This window comes from Lynx rufus, unplaced genomic scaffold (genome assembly GCF_022079265.1).
Source record: "Lynx rufus isolate CCGP_SWC_20201006 ecotype Redwood Valley unplaced genomic scaffold, mLynRuf1.p SCAF_6, whole genome shotgun sequence".
Taxonomy (NCBI): domain Eukaryota; kingdom Metazoa; phylum Chordata; class Mammalia; order Carnivora; family Felidae; genus Lynx; species Lynx rufus.
The window spans coordinates 130,010,006-130,028,656 of NW_025814878.1; the positions used below are offsets into that span (position 1 = coordinate 130,010,006).

Below are 18,651 nucleotides of genomic sequence, written 5' to 3' on the forward strand. Positions count from 1 at the left end.
GGGTATTTTCTTTTTCTTAGCCCTGCCCCTGAATTGTCAGACGGCGGGCGTCTGCCTCTGAAGTTAGCAGTGATTTCCTTTAGAGCCCGGCCTTATCTCCGGCTGCACGTTGCCTGCTGGTGACTAATAACACAATAACATTGTCTGGGGCTGGAATAAAGTTGGAGCTGTTTACCCCCACTCTATAGGGGTTCAATATAAAAAGCCGGCGGAGAGCTGTCCTAGTCAGACGCGCTTCTGCATTGGCGCTGCGGCGAGCGCGCAGAGGGTCCTCGGTCGCGCTGCCGGGTCCCCCCCGCACGCCACCGCCGCGTGCGTCTTCAGACCGCTCCCACTGCCGGCCCTCCTGGCAGAAACTTCTTTTGCTGCCCGTTAAAAGCGCCCTGAGGCTGAAGGATCGCGTTGAGATCTGAATAACCAGAAGCGCTTTGAGGCAACTGAAGCTCTTTTTCTTCGTTTTCCTCTGGGTTTCGTTGGCAGGGGAGGATTTTGATCCGCGCCCCCCCCCCCTTTTTTTTTTTTAATTTTTTTTTTGCACCACAATGGATTATTTCCCCGTGATTTTCTCTCTGCTGTTTGTGGCTTTCCAAGGAGCTCCAGAAGCAGGTAGGCACGGCGACTTGTAAATCTCTGAATGTTAATGTCTTCTTGTCCACCTTCGTGTTTTTCCTGCTTCTGTTTTCCCGTTCTTTTTATTACGGCAGGTCAGATATCAAGTGCCTGGCAATAACTGCCTAAAGTTACTTCAGTTTTTTTTAGTGGGGGGAAAAAATCCCTCTGCTGAAAACAATTGCTCCTATGGCGTTAAAGTAACATACTATTCTTGTGTAGTATCCTTCCTTGGCTTTTAAAAATACAATTCAAGAAAAGTAAAGACAAGATACAATTTCGCCGGAGGTATATTCGCGGTGTAGGTGTTCGTACAGGTAACAGCACATGTAGGAACTTCTGTATTTTATTTCAAGACCGTTTAAATAGCGAGTGAAGGTGTAAAATATTTAAACATTTCAGCTCAGAGCCAAGGAATTTTATTCCAGTCATTCGAGCAATATATGAGCAGTAAAATCACCTGCCGAACGGTCTGCTGAACAACCCCCCGGGGCAGTTTCAGGGTGAAGCAGATGTTTTCTTTAAAATTTGTCGTTATTGACTTTAGGCCTTTTTGGCAGGTTTTTGGCACCCAAAACAGCGTGAGGTCTATTTTCAGTTGTATTCACCTGTCGTGGGAGGGGAGCTAGGATAAAGGCTGGCTGCTTAAGGGTTTAGATAGTCTGTGTGCATCTGCCTGTTTCCCCCTTCTGAGGGTCAATGCCCTTTTTTGTGTGTGTCTTTTCATGACCCTGACTAAAGAGAAAAGATGTCAAGGGAATGAAAATCCTGGAATGTGTCTGATCATTTGAAATGTACAAAATTGGGCAGATAAGCCACATGGCTAACTTGTCAGTGAGAAGAGGCGATTCTTCGGTGGGGAAGGGGGAGGTGGTGAATCCGACACGTGCCATCCTTCTCCCGGGGTTCCCAATTCGAAGCCCACAGAACCTTGATTAGGTCCCCAAGCTGCTGCTCAGTCTCACCCGAGATCAGGGGTTTCCTCAGAGTTTACCACCTGCGATGAGTATCGTACAGCCGGTTTCTCTTCTTTCTCTCCACTCACCCCCCGAAAGCTCTTGACCTCCACCTAATTTTGAGGGCTGCGTATCACCTGGGCTAGTCCCTGCCCTCCACCAGGCGTGAAGTGGTCGGTACTCCCCTCACCTGCATGGGGACGTGGCTCCCAACCGAGGAAGAGGCAGACGATTTATTCAACTTTAGCTCTTTGGTCATCGGCCAACTTGAAGGCACCGTCCTCCTGAATCCCATGCAGAAGCCACCCAGATTTGCCACCGGCAGCATGTCTGGGCGTTCCTCTGGGGGCTGCTTCATGGGGGCCGGTCCCCTTTTCTGGTGGCTGTTTCCCCTGCACACGTGTCATCTCCCTGAAAGTGGGTAAGCCAGTGGGGGCAAAGATGAAGTCACATAAAGAGCCCTTTCCGCTCTGTGTTTCTTGCCGAAGGCCGGCTGAAGGTGGGCTTTGATCTGCCCGGCTAGATCCCCGGGGAAGTGCCCGGCTGACCGGCTTTTTTCTCTCCCCAGCGGTCTTGGGCGCGGAGCTCAGCACTGGCCTGGACAGCGGAGGGGAGAAGCCGGCTCCCAGTGCGCCCTGGCGGCCCCGACGGTCCAAGCGCTGCTCCTGCTCTTCCCTGTTGGATAAGGAGTGTGTCTACTTCTGCCACCTGGACATCATCTGGGTCAACACTCCCGAGTGAGTCTCTAGAGGGCGTCGGAACGCTAGCTATCCCTCACCTCTGGCCGCTCCAGCCTGGAGCCCACTTCCTGCTAGTCGCTTTGCGGGGAGCCCCTGGTCTGGATTCTGAAGGACGTGAAGGTGCCTCGGGGGGTGGGGACAGTGCCCCTCTATTCCTGAGAATTCCCAGGCAGGTTGGGTCTTTGCAACAGCCAGGGAAGGGGGGGGGGTCTTCTGAGACCCTGTGGCTCAAACACTCATGACAGGAGAGACGGAAAATGGTGGTGACAGGCAGGTCATTGCCACGCATTTCGGAGGGGGATGTTCTGGTGGTGTCTGACCGCGCTTCGGGAATAAGCTACTGAGGGCATGTGGGTTAGTCTAACCTGTGCTACTCTTGAGGCAGAAAGGGTGGTAGAGAGTGATCATCAATCCCTTCCTTTTACCTAGGGAAAAGCAAAAACCCAAGGAGTGAGTCCGTGGCAGGGCTGGACCCAGAAGGTGGATGTCCTGACCCCTCTGTGCTTTCCCTTTAGAAAAGCCTATTTCAAGACAGCAATAGAAACAGGGCCCATAGATTTCTCTTCTGCCTCCAGCTCGAAGAAAACAGTCTCCCATCCCTTCACCCTGGAAACTAGCTCACCCGTCAGAAGCAGCCGTAAACAAAAACACGCCGGGTCCCATTTTGGCGAGGCATGACCAGAGTCCAAACAAAATCAAATCAAACAAAACCCACAGTGACCCTAATAACTTAAAAGGTGATCCTTCCAAGGGGATGACTTTATCCCTTTTAGGTGAGACTCAAAAGGGACACTTTGGAAATTACTAGAGAGCCTTCTGGCAAACGAGTCCTTCTACTAGTCACCTGGTGTCACCAATTGCAGGAGATGTGCAAACGTGGGTGCAGCAGTGTGTCCTCCCCGGCCCCCGGCAGGGGGCACTTTTAGCATTATCACGTGACTTGAACTGGAAAGAGATTTTCAAAATCTTGTGAGTCATGATTTTGCATTGAATTCTGCCCCCCGCCCCCCCTCCCAAGAACTGTTAACTAGATGGAAAGTTAGAAAAGTAAAAAGGAAAAAAAAAAAAAAAAAGAAATAGATACCAAAGCAAAACAAATAAAACAAAAACAAAAAAAACAAAACAAAAAACGAAACACCCCAAAGAGAACGTTGTTAGAAATTAAAATGGAATTTCGTCGAGTTAGATGGTTTTCTCCTGGAGGGGTACACGTGCTCAGGGCCATTGATGGGTGTGGGACCCTGACTACCTTCACACTTGACCCTCCTAAGTTGGGCTACCGGGAGCTGTGTGGTGAGAGCCTTGTGCCCCGCTGCAATGAGTTTGCGCCACAGAATGCGTCGTTTTGAAGACTGTTAATCATGCTAATATCTTGTATTCCTCTTTTTTGATAACAGGCACATCGTCCCGTATGGACTTGGAAGCCCTTCTAGGTCTAAGCGATCCTTAAAGGACTTATTTGCCACGAAGGCAACAGACCACAGGAACAGATGTCAGTGTGCCAGCCAGAAAGACAAGAAGTGCTGGACTTTTTGCCAAGTGGGAAAAGAGCTCAGGTGAGGTAGAAACACCTTTGCTTTCGATCAGTTTTATGGCCTCCCGATCGTCCTGTCATGATGTTGCTGCCTTTTTGCTTAAGAGAAATTAACAGAGACTTTGTGAGGAAGGAGAGTCCCATTGCTGAAGTACATTTCCCCATCTGTCTTGTAACAGGGGTCAAGACAGTATGGAGAAGGGCTGGGATGACCAGAAGAAGGGAAAAGACTGTTCTGAGCTTGGAGAAAAGTGTACTCATCACCAGCTGGTGGCGGGAAGAAAAATAAGAAGGTAAGAGACTCGCAAATAGGAGAAAGGCTTGGAAGAAGAGAACACAGATTTTCGTAGTCTGTGGATTAAAAAGAGCAGAGGAATCCCTCCCAGATGTTTTTTTGAAGACCTTGAATGCAGACCTTTGCCCCCTACGCACTTTGGTGATCTTAAGCACATGCCGCCCAGTCTGAAGGTAGATTGTCCAAACAGAATACATCTACAGACACCTTTGTCATTTGGTCATAGCTAGTCCTTGCTTTTCTGCATCAGTGTATTTACCGCTTTGCTTGAGAAATTAACGGTCCTTTCAGGGAGAGGGTTTTTGTTTTGGGGTTGTTTTTTTTTTTTTTTTTTTTTTGGTTGCTTATTTTATTTTATTTTTAAATCAAGGTGTCCCACATAATTAAGGTTTCCAAAAGTTGTAGCAGTTATTCCAATGGCCCAAGGGAGAATAAAGTCATTAGGTAGGGTTGGTGAGAATTAGAACGAGCTGTGTTGGGGGGTTATTTATTTATTTTTTTTTAAACAGGGAAGTGCATTCGGTGGAAAGCCAATGTCTTTCTGAAAAGCTCTCCCATTTTCTAGTAGGTCGTGAGCTGGGGCAGAGAAAGAACGTAGATCAGGCAACACCGTAGGGTTGTGATGGCTCTCGACCTCTTGAGTGATGACCCTTCCATATCCCAGACATGTCAGCATTCACAAGCTGGAGGGGAGAAACCTGCATTCAGATCTGTCACGTGTTCAACATTTCCCCATCGTGGTCCGCGGGCACTTTTCCTAGAAATCCAGTGGCAGGAGGTTCTATGCTCAAAGTGTTCTGAGCACAGTCCTGACAGCCATGAACTACTTCTGAGGGGTTTACTGCTGGTGTGTGGGACATCCTTAGCTGTCTGTGACTTCTCACTTTGCCATTGCACTTTCCATATTTATAATCTCAGGCCACTGATGCTCCTCCCCCAGATCACAGGGTTAGGTAAACAGACTTGGAAATTATTATTGTTTTTCTATTAGTTTCTATTATAGCAACTCATGTCAATGCAATATATGTATATATATATATATACACACATATACATATATGCACATATATATACACATATATATACACATATACGTATATATATATATGTGTGTGTGTATATATATGTGGTTTTTATTTGCGGTACCATATTTGCTTGGAGCAAAGCTATATATTCCTCCTCTCTTTTTAAAGTTTCTTTCCCATCAAGTTACCTTTAATTTCTTTACGTGACAAAGCAGATATCCATGATTATTTGAAGCCTACGTTGAGTCAGTTTCTCTGTAGCGTCCCGTGGTGGTCGTAGTTCGGACGGAGCACAGGAGACAAGACGATATCTCTAGCTTACCTTGAAATTGTACTTTAAATTTGTATTTAATGCCCAGTTCCCTTTAGATATGACCGCTGCTCCCTTCCTCTCCCCCCTATTCCAAGCATAAGGGGCAGGCTTTATTTTCACTTGAGGTTAACAAAGGGAAGCATGCTGTTGCGGTCGGCGGCGAAAGTTCAGGCACTGGACTTAGATTCTAATTTTAGATGCCTCTTTTGCCCGGCAATGATTTTTAAGAAAATAACATTTGTTTTCTCTTGTCTTGTTTAATAGGTTGGACGCCATCAGGAATAGCATCAAAACAGCTTTCCGTGTTGCAAAGCTGAAAGCGGAGGTCTACAGAGAGAAGAAAGTGACCCACAACCGAACGCACTGATTGATGGCAGGTGGCCGGGGCCTGTCACATGCCATCTCCTCCCCGGAGGGAACCCTGTGGCTGATTCTGCACTCTCTCCACATGGCTGGGATCAGAGCCAGAGCATCCTCCCTGCTTAGACCGTTTCTTGCTCCAGACTGGCAACAGGCCAGTGTCCTCACTGTAAACATTCCAGGGAAGGTTAAGGAGTCCCCCCAATCTGTCTTCATTTGCTTCCATCAGTGGTGACCGCTTCCGTCTTTCCTCATCTGGGGTGATAGTTGGACCACGCAGAAAGCAGAGAGACACAGTGACTTGTGGATTAGGGTGGCATCCTCCAGAGGGAGGACAGGAGATTCCACACGCGGTGGAATTTCTGAAGAGGGTCCGAAGGGAGTGTTTGTGTCTCACTCAGGCGCCTGGCACGTTTCAGGGAGAAGCTCCAAAGTCCATGCAAAGATTTTCTAAGGAATGCACAAATTGAAAACACACTCGAAGGACACTCAAGTGAAAAAAAAAAGAAAAAAAGCAAAAGACTTTTATTATTATTTTTTTAATTCACAAAAATGCAAACTGAAAGACACTGTTACTACTGTAAAATCAGGATGGGTTTGATGAATATGAGTCTACCTCACCTATATTGCACTCTGGCAAGAAGTATTTCCCCACCTTTAATTATTGCCTCCCTTCGCTCTTCCCCCTCCTGCCCTCCCCTCCCCCCAAAACCCCCGTTGTAAATCTTGGCCTCATAGATGTCTAGTCTAACACGTCAGTAGTAGATGTAACGTTTCATGGTAATCTACTAGCTCTGATCCACAAGAAAAAAGATCATTGAAACAGGAGGTTCCCTTGCCTTGATCTTTGGAAACACAATGGTATAGAATTGTTTATGGAAGACATTGAAAAGTAAACATTTGGTTATGCTTTAAAGCAGTGAAATTATTTTCCTTTATGTAAGTGGCTAATGGAAGAGGTTGGAATAAATTTTGACGTACTTATTTTTTTATAGATATTTATATTCTAACAGTTTATTCCTTATATTTACCATGTTAAATATATGTCTGGGCAGGCCATATTGGTCTATGTATTTTTTTAAGTGTATTTCTGAATGAAATTGAGAAAAATGCTTTGTTTTGCCTGTCAAGGTAATGACTTTAGAAAATAAATATTTTTTCCCTACTGTACTGATTTTGAGTCATTTCTGAAATTCCCAAGAAGTGGGCCATGATGCTAAGAATTATGAAAGGAAGTGATTGAAAATGGTTTCTTAGGGGTGCCTGGGTGGCTCAGTCGGTTAAGCGGTCAACTTCGGCTCAGGTCATGATCTCGCGGTCTGTGAGTTCGAGCCCCGCGTCGGGCTCTGTGCTGACAGCTCAGAGCCTGGAGCCTGTTTCAGATTCTGCGTCTCCCTCTCTCTGACCCTCCCCCGTTCATGCTCTGTCTCTCTCTGTCTCAAAAATAAATAAACGTTAAAAAAATTAAAAAAAAAAAAGAAAATGGTTTCTTAGGTGACAATAAGAAGGAAAATAGTCTTGGCTGATTATGAAAGAACTCCATCTGGACCTTCAAAGTTGCCTTCAGATGACATTAAGGTAAAAACAAAACAAAAACCCAGCTTCGATACCTCTGTCTTTCCCTGGGTCGCAGCTTTCTGCTTCCCCTGAAAACTCTCCAGGGGCTTACTTCATCCATTAACTTTACTTAGGCGATTAGACAGGATCCAACAGCTCAAGCGGATGGTGTGGTGAGAGGTGCTCTCTCCATATTAACGGGCTGAAGGAGGCAATGGCAAGACGACTCCCAAAAAATGTCACCGAATTATATCCGGTTCCACACCATTCCAGAGATGAAATTCCATTCCGCATTCCAGAGAAACGCTTGGAGAAAGCAGCCTGCCGAGGGCAAGTTATGGGTCCCCTGTAGCATTGTGAATGTTATTTATTTATTTATTTATTCATTTATCGCTCAGATTAAGAGCTTGGTTATTAAGGAACACTAAGTGCCTTTGCTTGTCCTCAGTAGCCCCGGACTGGACACAAGCCAGCGGAGGCAGAGACACCGAGTGCTGGTTCTGGAACACGGGCACTATTGCACACCCTCCTGGCCTCGCCAAACCATCCGGGAGACTGATATTGCCAATGGCCATTACCAACAGAAGCCCATGAGGGTTTGATGAGCTTTTGAGACTCTTTACCATCCTTTCCCAATAGCAAGGAATGCCTGGCATTCAACATATATTAGCTCACGATGACCGCTGTTGTCTAAACAAGGACACATTTGAAGGATGCTAAATAACAGCCTTCAGGTGTGCATCGACAGTGTCCTAGGCAGAGTTTCTATCTTTATTGACACTGTTTCTCATCTTCCATTCTCTCTCTCTTCTTTTAAGAGACAGTCCAATATCTCAAAGTGCGGTCTCTGGAAGTCCATTTAGAACAGCTTTCTGTCTATGCACCAAAGGCCAGGCAGAGCTTTGATCTCAGGACTCCAAGGACCAGATATCGCTTTATCTAGCAAACTGTTTCTCAGTGTGTAATTCTTAAGGGAATTGTGGACTTTTGTCCACAATGACAAGGGGCTTGGCTGGAACTTGGTCACTATTTAATCGTGCGCAACCATTTGGTCCCTCCGCATCGTGGGTTTCCTTCCCTGTTAAATGAGCAAGAGGAGAATCTGTCTAAAGGCTCGAAGAAAGAGCCTGCGATGTCATGAAGAAGTTGAGTGGACACGAGACAGTGAAGGTCTGAGCTCGGAGGATGTGGGTCCATTACCTTTAAGAGGGAGTTGAAATGAGAAGAAGCCATGGAGTAATAGAACAACACAGCAAGCAAAGGTGATAAGGGTCTCTTTTCTTTTCTTTTCTTTTCTTTTCTTTTCTTTTCTCTTTTCTTTTCTTTTCTTTTCTTTTCTTTCCTGTTCTTTCCTTTCCTTTCCTTTTTTGTTTTCTTTCTTTTCTTTCTATTTCTTTCTTGCCTCCTTTTCTTTCTTTCTTTCTTTCTTTCTTTCTTTCTTTCTTCATCTCTCTCTCTCTCTCTCTCTCTCTCTCTCTCCTTCCTCCTTTCTTTTACTATTTGGTTCTTGACACCCTCTTCCTCCATGTTTCCTGCTCCAGTAGCCTGCAGCAGCTCTCTCAGGGCATGAGGGTCAGTAGTAAAATAAGCTGGAAGATTTAGAGGAAATGAATATTTTTTCAAGCATGTAGAGGAAAGATTTGATACTATGAAAGGCTCCTGCTGTCTTGAGGAGTGCAGTGGTGGAATGGTCTGTCACATGTCCTGCTGTTTTCCCAGTAAAACGGCTGTGTTTGGAAGTCCATTCAGGACAGATTTCTCTCATTGCACTAAAGGTCAGGCAGAGCTTTGATCTCAGGACTCCGAGGACCAGAGGATCCTGGGTGGGGAGTAGCCATCCTTTGCTGGAGGGAGAGGAGACCACTAATGGGTGCTGAATTCTTCTCCCCAGGAAATCACTTCATTTGTGATGGAAACCATTGGCTTTTATCCTGCCTATACTTCCTGAAACGCTCAGGGTATTATACTAAGTGGAGTTCTCACAACACAGCATATTATCACTAAGCTAGAGTCCTCTCAGGAAGACTTTGTATTTCCAGAGGGAAAAGCCAAGGTCCCGAGAGGGAAGTGACTTACCTAAGATCACACAGCTGTGGCATCTCTGGACCCTGAACCCTTGAGCACAGATGCTTTACCTGGAGACACCTGGAGGTCACAGGAGACTGATGCCCGAGTAAACCTTAGCAGAGGGTTCTGGGTAGTGAAGGCAAAGCTTTGCCTTCCAGCCTCACAGGCGATATTTGGCGGATCCATCCTTGCAGTATATAAGGGAAGAAACGTAAGGGAAGAGAAAAGGAATATAAGGAGGCATACAAGTCTCAAGGCTTCGTGAAGTGAATTGCTATAGGACGAAATAGAATATAACTGGGAACGTGTATTTGTTATTGCTTTTATAGGATTTAGTTTCTAAATAATCCTTAGATAATACGAGTGAAGGGGCATTCCTTTGTTCAGTCCTCTGATGGAACTCTATGATAATACTCAAGTACAGTAGTACTCGAGATACTGTGTTTTATTTCTTTGTCTACAGTCCTGAAAATGTTCCTTTTCAAGCCCAAGATCTCAACATGTAAAATGCAGTTTTTAAGCCCATATTTTCAATGGAGTTTTTTTTTCCACCTCAGCTTTCTCTCCTTTTTGTATTCCTCACCGTTTTTGGGGTCCTGGCTTTGGGGCCCAAGACAGATATATCGAGCGCAAGTGACCATTACTATTCTCAGAACCTTATGATTTAACAATGACCTCTCATCTTGTAGAGAACCAGACTGCCCATAACATTTTCCCTTTTGTCATCGACCCCCTCTCCCGCAACGATCTTTTCAGGATTTGGAGGCCATATTTTTATACCCTTTTGACAGCTGAGGAAACAGACATATTGAATGAGTAGGTGACTTGTCCAGACTCTTCCGTCAGGTGAACAACAAGACTGGAACTCAAGACCCTTGGACTCTTTCTCCTAAAACTGCCCCGGAGCAGAGGGGATACCACTGGCCCAGAGTTTTTGGACAAACGTAGAGTATTTCCATCTTGCCAGTGAACTATGAGAATAATTAGCTTCTTATTAGTCTCTCGGGAATATCAGTGCTCCACATGCACCCCTGCACCCTCGTCCTGAGCATTTCCATTGTACAATATGTGTTTACCACATCATCTTTGGTATGTCTATGGACAGATGGCAGAGAAATTGTGACAATTTACGATGCCTGTTTCCAAACCTGGTGTCATGGCACGCTTCACCACCGGCCATGGGTCCAATGCAAGGGAAGACATTGTAGTGATAAATGGGATGGCAGAGGTCCTACCACTTCCCCAGAATAATCAGAGAAAGAGCTAGGGCTATTAGATAACGAAAAGTGCTATTAGATAACAAAAGCAGAAGGGCATGGGTCTTAGGGACACTGATGGAAATCATGGGTCCCAAGCATGATAGGCTGCTCCCAGCTCTGAGAGGCAGCACACTGGGAATTTGACACACAGACTTGCTGGTCAGCATTTTTTCATGTGTGTTTCTGCCTTTCATTTCCCCGCTTTCATATTCTGAGTCACTCCAGGTCTCCACCATAAACTGCTATGGAATACTGCGAGGGATGGGACTCGCTTAACATTGCGAGCTACTGCATTGGCATGGGCACTGGCTAGGTGGAACAGACAGGGCCAGAACTGTGGGGGTAGGTTCCTGGTGGCCCCCAGGTAGGCCAGGATGGTAGGCCTCCAGGTGCTGGACTGTGGGAAGGTCCAGTAGTCTGGGGAAAGGGGTGGGCAGCGAAGGTGGAGTTTCCAGGCTTCGCGTTATAGCTATTCACCAACAGGTTGGAAGTATCGCGATATTTTAAAAACGGAGATAGTTTCACTGGCGCATGCCTCTGTGCGCGTCAGGCTTGGAAGTCTCAAAACTCTTTCCACTTGGTAAAATATCCTCTCACCATCTTCCCTAAGTGGGAGCCCATTGTTTCCAAGCCTGCTGAAGCTCAGTGTTGTGTCTTTGTACCTTTCCATCCGTGCACTTCTGTTGTCCTGCCACACAGCCATGTTGTTCCTCTCACTCTCCATGTCTCTCTCCCATGTGCTTTCATCTCCTTTGGTAGAAGGGGAACCACTCTAAGGTATTTTTTGTCTCTGTGGAAGTTTTTAGCAGGGCAGTCTTGTGCTTGCCAAATCTGAGGTTTGCCTTGGACGAGGGCATGCTGGCATCCTAGATCTGCTCTAGGACTGTCAGGAAGAAGGAGTTGCTTGTAAGGTTGGTCTTGCCCTTTTAGATGAACTCTGGACCATGCAAGGGGTGCCTAGATAATTTATTATTAAAACTGGGACGCACGGGGCGCCTGGGTGGCTCAGTCGGCTAAGCGTCCAACTCTTGATTTCAGCTCAGGTCACGATCTCACGGTTCGTGAGTTCGAGTCTTACTCTGGGCTTGGTGCTGACAGTGCAGAGCCTGCTTGGGATTCTCTCTCACCCTCTCTTCCTTTTTGCCCCTCCCCTGCTCATGCTTGCTCTTCCTCAAAAGAAATAAAATAAACTTAAAAAAAAAAAACACAAAGCAACTGGGACGCTTCTGATAGAGCTTGGTGACACTTTTAGCAATGACCAGAGCACCACAGACTATCATGGAAAAACCAGAACACAGGATTACTCGAGACCAGGATGAGCCTTGAAGCAGGTCAGAGTTTCAGAATTTCAAAATCCCTTCAGTGTGTCAGAGATGACCTAGACCTTGGCCCTGTTTAGCGAGACTAGATGTCTACATCTCATTACGTGCAGACCAGGTTAAGGCAGAGGACTTTCACCTTCTCTAGTGCCATCAGTCTTGAGCACAGAGCTTTGGGCATAATACATCAACGCGTGAATGAATGTAGAGATGAGTTATGGGCTCCAGTAAGGGAAATGTGAAGATGATGCCCTCCCTGGCCAAAATGAAACCAGATTAAAGAAGGTTTATAAGACCCCCTTATAGGAGTCTCTTTGGGGAGTTTGTGTAGTTGAAATATTCCTCCATTTAGGCTCTCCTCCAGTGGGTCTTTTTATTTCTCTCTATTCCAATTCATTCACCGCCATGATGCTTCTCCAAATGCTCCAATCATAATTTCAATGAATTCAGAGCTAGAAAGAAGTTAACAAAATAATTTAAGTTATTTCCCCCATCTCAAAAACATCTTTCATTGCCACTCTCTGCTTATAGAATACAAAATGTTATCTACTGAGACAGGGAGCATCAGAGAGGGAGCCAGACTGAGAAGGAAGGTGGGAAAGTATTATAATTTTGGTATTGGAGGTGCATAAGTAAATTTTTTATTATGGGTATCTTTAAACATACACAACACTTGGGAGAATAGCGTAATAAACCCAATATAACCATCATATAGTTGTCAAGATATGATTGGTGGGGTTTACACCCACACTCTGCCTTCCCTCTATGGATTACTCTGAATCCAATCCATGGTATCATTATCATCTCACCTGTAAATATTTCAGTATAGACATAACGAATTTGATATGCTTTGTTCAACCAAGGGAAATGTGAAATACTCAATTGGATACATGGGTCTCGAGCTTAGAGGGAATGAACAATAAATGTTCGCAGACCTCGGGGGACTCGGAATAACCGAGGAGACAAACACATGTAATAGTAAATATTTATTTAGTACCTACCATATGCCAGGTACTCGTCTGAGAGGTTTGCACTCGTCAACTCATTTTCTCATTACTATAACCCTAAGAGGTAGGTACATTTATTCACTCTATTGTATAGATGAGGAAACTCAGGGAGAGATTGAGTGGCAACTTGCCCAAGGTCAGGCAGCTAATTAAGAGGCTGAGCCTGGTATAACCCAGATAATTTGATACACTGTGCTTTGTGACTAAGAAAAATACAGTAAGTAAGGCTACACGATGGGACGAACAAGTGGACAAACGACACAATAAGAAAGACATAGCTGAACGTGCTCATGTGACTTGACTCCCTGTGAAGATACAGGGTAAACCAAGAGGTGATTCATCCTCCTAAAATTCAGGAAGGATAATTAATTCAATGATACCGAAAATCTTGGAGCAGCACAAGCACAATGAATGCAATCAGAATTTTATTCTTCTGAGTGGTGTTGATTTTTTCCCGATAGATCAGCCTGCTGAAACCCAGAAAGGGTAATTAACACTGTTGAAAATCTTAAAGCAATACAACGGTGAATGTGACAGAAATCTCTTACTTTCGAGCGGCATTCAAGTGAATTAGAATTTGGGGACATGCCTTCAAAAATAAAAAGAAAGCAATTCTGATAGTTTTCAATGAAATGTAGACACTTTTACTAAACTTGTGTCTAATAACGTGAGGTAACTCCACTGGAAGTCTCTGTACCGAGCCAAATGTAAAATTATGTTGTGGCTCAGATGCTCTGCCGATCTCCTACTGTTTGCCACACGGTCACAAATATCCTTGCACCATGGCAAGATTTCTCACTTGGTCGATGAGTAGAAATTGCTGAACCAACTGTCAACCTAAACGTCTTCTTCAGGCTTGCAGAACTTGCTATGATGCCACTACCTATCACCCTCCTGTGAACGTTGTTCACTGCCTTATTCCCCCCATTGAGTGGGTATTTTGCTCTGATCAGTGGCCATGGGTGGTGCCCCTCAGTTTGTTGAAAGACAGACAAGATGCACAGAACAGTTAAGTAAATGATTGTATTCAGGCCATTACAATTAGGAAAATGCTCGTCAATGAAGAATGTTTCAAGAAAAGGAAAGGGGCCTCGCGTTTCATAGAAGCAGACAAACAAAGAAGTTGCCCATTAGTCTTATGAGAGTCTGCAGGAAGACTAGAGATGGTCTCCTCTGGGTTGTTGGCAAGAGATAGAGGGAAACATGGAAAGGCTGGGTGGTCCTATGCAGTTAGCCATTTCTCAGAACGCAAAAGGGGATGGGGGGTCTTCTGAACTCTTGCTTTTGAGGAACGCAAGGCTCAGATAAAAGTCAACATTGTCAGCAGCAGCCCCCCCCCCCTTTTGTTGAAGATGAATGTCCTTCACCACTGAAAAACTCAGCAGCCCGAGTGGAGCAAAAGAAGGTCTCCGAAATAGTTTCCAAGGAGTTTCGCATTGCTCCTGCTAAACCACCTGAAGCACCTGTAAAGAAGCGATGGTAGAAAGCAGTGGTCATAGCATCCTGGAGATCAGGCCCCTTAAAAGAAAGACGCCTACGATGAAAAGGAGAAAGGAGAAATGTTGATATAAAAGGTTGTATTAAAGTAGAGAGCCCGGGGCTGAACTCGGAGGGGAAGTAGTCCAGTGGAGGAAATCTGACACTTATCCAGCACTGTTTGCTGAGTCTCCGGGAGCTCTCGAGCTAGGATGTTGATGCTTCTGATCATGGTGTCCCCCGGCCATACGTGACCCCAGCATTCCACCAGGATTACTGAATAGTCCAGAGAGTGCCTTTTCAGGGGCAAGTCAGACCCGTGAGTGGCCTGCTGTGACGCTGAGTCCTTGGAGACACACGTCAAGCCACCAGGCTTTAGCTCACCATGCTCGTTTGGATCCTGGGGCAAAGGGCCGGCTGCCAAGCAACTGAGCCTTCACAGGGACCTGGAAAGTTAGGTGTCAGTTCTCAGTGACACCGGGTCAGGCAGCAGGGAGAAAAATTGGAAACATTAGTTGGACGGATCATAGTCAGATGTTAAAGGAAACTGGAAGGACTGAAAATCTGAAAAGGACTGACAATTTGGAAAAGTGACAGGAACCAGTCCAATTTGCAGAGAGGCACCCAAACGGATTTTTCCACAGTTGAGGAGCAAGTCCATTAAAATAGCCCCCAGACAAGCCAGAGTTTGCATATGCATTGGTTAGCCACGACTTAAAAAGATATCTACCTAGTAGAGCTCAAAGACAACGGAAGGAACAACAGGGTCAGAATCCAGTAACCTGGAAGGGTCTGCAACATGGCATATAGTTTTCGTTAAGATACAAAATCTCTCTCACAGCCCTTTCAGTCAAAGACCACCTCAAAGAAAGATTGTTCTTGATCGCAAACTCAGGCTAGTTTAATTACACTGGGCATCGTTATTTAGATACGTATAGCAGGAATGGTAATTTTACCATACAGGCCATTTTAAGTTTGCTTTCTGGAAATTTTCATAAGGAATTTCAGACTAGACTTTTGAAAAAGTCTCCTGATGTTAGGATGTCAAGCTGAGAACTTCTTACCAGATTTCACCTGTAGTAGTTATACATTCGGGCAAATTCCTTTCTTCTTGAGATCACCTAAACATTCAGAGATTCATGCCCCTTCCTGATGTGACCTTTCTTACTCACCTGTAAGGCTGGGAATCTGCAAGCCAGGTATCAGGACTGTTTGCCCAGGAGAACTCTGTAAACACTGGCTCCATAAAGCCAACCACAATTTCTTCAAAGTGTTTGGTCCTATCTGATTAAATAAACAACATTCTCAACTATGACATTCCAGGCAAAGCCTTGGTTGCGTAACCCATATTTTCAATTATGTCACGGTAACAAGGACAGATTCTTACTGGACCTTTGCAAAAATATTGCCGTGAAAATAAAAACACTCATACCGGAGCTTCTGAATTCTGGATTCATCAGGCAAGAAGAATAAGGCATCACTTGCAAATCTTCAAGCATACAAAAAAAGCATCTACTACATGACCAGTTATAGATAGCATAAGAGGAAAAGGTAAGGGCTTCCTTATTACTCAGAAGACAGAAGATTAGAGCAACCACCTCCCAGACAAAAGCACAGTCATTCTTCCTCAGCTCATGTAATTAAATCGCGTTCTTCTCTGCCTGGAGTAGCAGTCTCATGTGTCCGTCCGTTTCTCAACCAGAGTTCTAGAAATCCTGACTCAGTCCATTGGTATGATCTCAGTCCACTTGTTTAAGCGATGCCACCAGAACGCTGTACCTGAAAGTACTTGGCCTAGTCCTCTTCTGTGTGGCTATGAGACAGTCCTTCCGGGTTGCAGATGAAATACACGGGCCCTTAGCTGATTGTAAGGGCTTTCAGGGAAGCATCAGGGCAAAACAAAAAACTCTCTGCAGATGACATGAGATTTAAAATGGCTGTGGTAAACTTAGTTTCAGGTTTCAGGAGTGAAATACCTGAGGGTAGTTCGTTCCAAGCATAATGCAACTGGCAAAACAATTTGGTTGTTTATATGGCATGTAAAACAAGGTAATAAAGTCAACCCAAGAGATTTGAGACAAAGCAATAATAAATGTAATTGCTACCCCTGTTTCAAAGAAGAATGGATATCACATTCAATTTGTAAAAATAGATGAACATTCTCCTTACAGAGAAAAACCACCGTCAGATATAACTGTAATAATCCTGACAACAATATACCATGAATATACATGGTATATTGGATAGCAAACAATGGAAGTATCCAGGAATATCGAAGAATGTCAGGGATGTCAAAGAAAGAGATTCTGTAAGTTTAGAGTATATCCTATGCATCCAAATGTTAATAAAACTCCCTAGGCGAGGGATGTGACTCTCAAATTGAAAATCACCATCCCAAAGATGCCAGATTCAAATGAAAGAAGTAAAATTGTGATCAAGTTAATATTTTTACAAAATAATCAAAACTATGACCGATAGCACTGTTCTGTTGTTGCCTGATATTCGACAAAGCAGGGGCGCTGGGGTGGCTCCGTCGGTTAAGCATACGTCTTCCTGTGCTGACAGCTCAGAATCTGGAGTCTGCTTGGGATTCCGTGTCTCCCTCTCTCTTTGCCCCCCCTCTTCGGCCCCCGCTCACACTCTGTTTTTCTCTGTCTCTCAAAAATAAATAAACGTTAAAAAATGTATATATATTTGACAAAGCAGTCCTAGGACTCTGATAAACAGGAACATGTCATGGACAATTCTCTAGGAACCTCTCATATAACACACAATTTCTGAGATATTTATAACATTGTATCCATACACATTTTACTCTAGGGAAAGTTAAGCATCTCCTCCGGCATGCTAACTTATCAATGTAAAACTTCAAATATGCTTAATTATTTCTGGTACTTCTTTTTTTTTTAACAAAGACGAAAATAAATCATGGTGATTTTCCAGGGGCCTTCTAACACATATGTACATCTATACACACACATGCATTCATACATATAGGACATCTCTGGGCTACATAAAAATAAAAGGCAAAATGATAACGTAATGAGTATCCGTTCATTCACTCCATATAGTAAAGTTCAAAGTTTTAAGTTTCTTAAAGATCTTACAAATCATCTTCAAGCTAACATACTGCACAACATAATTGATGGCTGAAATATAATTTTTCAGAACAATGTTTCAAATGGGTAAAACACAAATTTACATTGTTCATAGTCTTAAACATTTACTAGACGTCATGTTAGCTTATTCAAGCAGCAAATTGGTAAGGTTGAGAAAGAACATACACAAGTAAGATACAAATCCGTGCTTACATTACATTTAATACTGATAAATCAGAGAAAACAGCTGTTTTCATTAAACTGAAATTATTAAGTGAGTGTTACTTGCCAAAACTTACCTAAATTATGTGAACTGGAATTCTTAAATTCTTCCTTCCTTCCTCTCTTTCTTTCTCTCTTTCTTTCTTTCTTTCTTTCTTCCTCTCTCTCTCTTCCTTCCTTCCTCTCTCTCTTCCTTCCTTCCTTCCTTCTTTCCTTCCTTCCTCCTTTCTTTTTTTCCCCTTAGTTTCCATAAGGATATCTCTTTTTCTCCCACACTGAAAGTGCTAGACATCCAATTTTTTTTTTATTTCTGGGAATTTTAAGAATGTTTAATTCATATAAATGCTTATTTATCTCTAACCCAATCAGACTAGAGCTCCTTCAACTTAAGAGATTTTCTAATCTAGTTTATTAATACCGTAAAGATTGGAAAATATTACACACTCACACAATGAGAGGCAAAGGCCCTTCTGAATTATAGATGTATACACATACAGACTCAAACACAGAGAAAGCTTATAGTTTCAGTTCTAAAATTTCAGCTATGGGTCAGTCATGAACCCAGAAATACAAAACTCATCAGTCCATTCACTTCCTGATTGACATGCATTTCCTAGTTGATTTGAGCTCAAAATAGACAAAGAGAAGAGAGATTAACCAAATTCTCAGTTACCTTTCAACGAACAGAGTCAAGATGTCTCTAAGCCATCAACTGTTCACAGAGATCATCAAATGGTCTGACCAGGAAACCAAAAGAGGATGGTACCAGAAATCAAACAAGTGCTCAGAAAGACTCAAAATAAAATCTTTACTG

At 44.1% G+C, this 18,651-nt stretch overlaps 1 protein-coding gene across 1 annotated transcript; it reads left to right on the forward strand.

Annotated features, from left to right (window-relative positions):
* Positions 1-227: 227 nt before the first annotated feature.
* EDN1 (endothelin 1) lies at positions 228-6,879 on the forward strand. Its single transcript, XM_047102887.1, has 5 exons — positions 228-606; positions 2,134-2,302; positions 3,703-3,861; positions 4,019-4,132; positions 5,737-6,879. Exons 1-5 carry the CDS (start codon positions 543-545, stop codon positions 5,837-5,839), a joined length of 609 nt encoding a protein of 202 aa, XP_046958843.1. The 5' UTR covers positions 228-542; the 3' UTR covers positions 5,840-6,879.
* Positions 6,880-18,651: the final 11,772 nt, after the last annotated feature.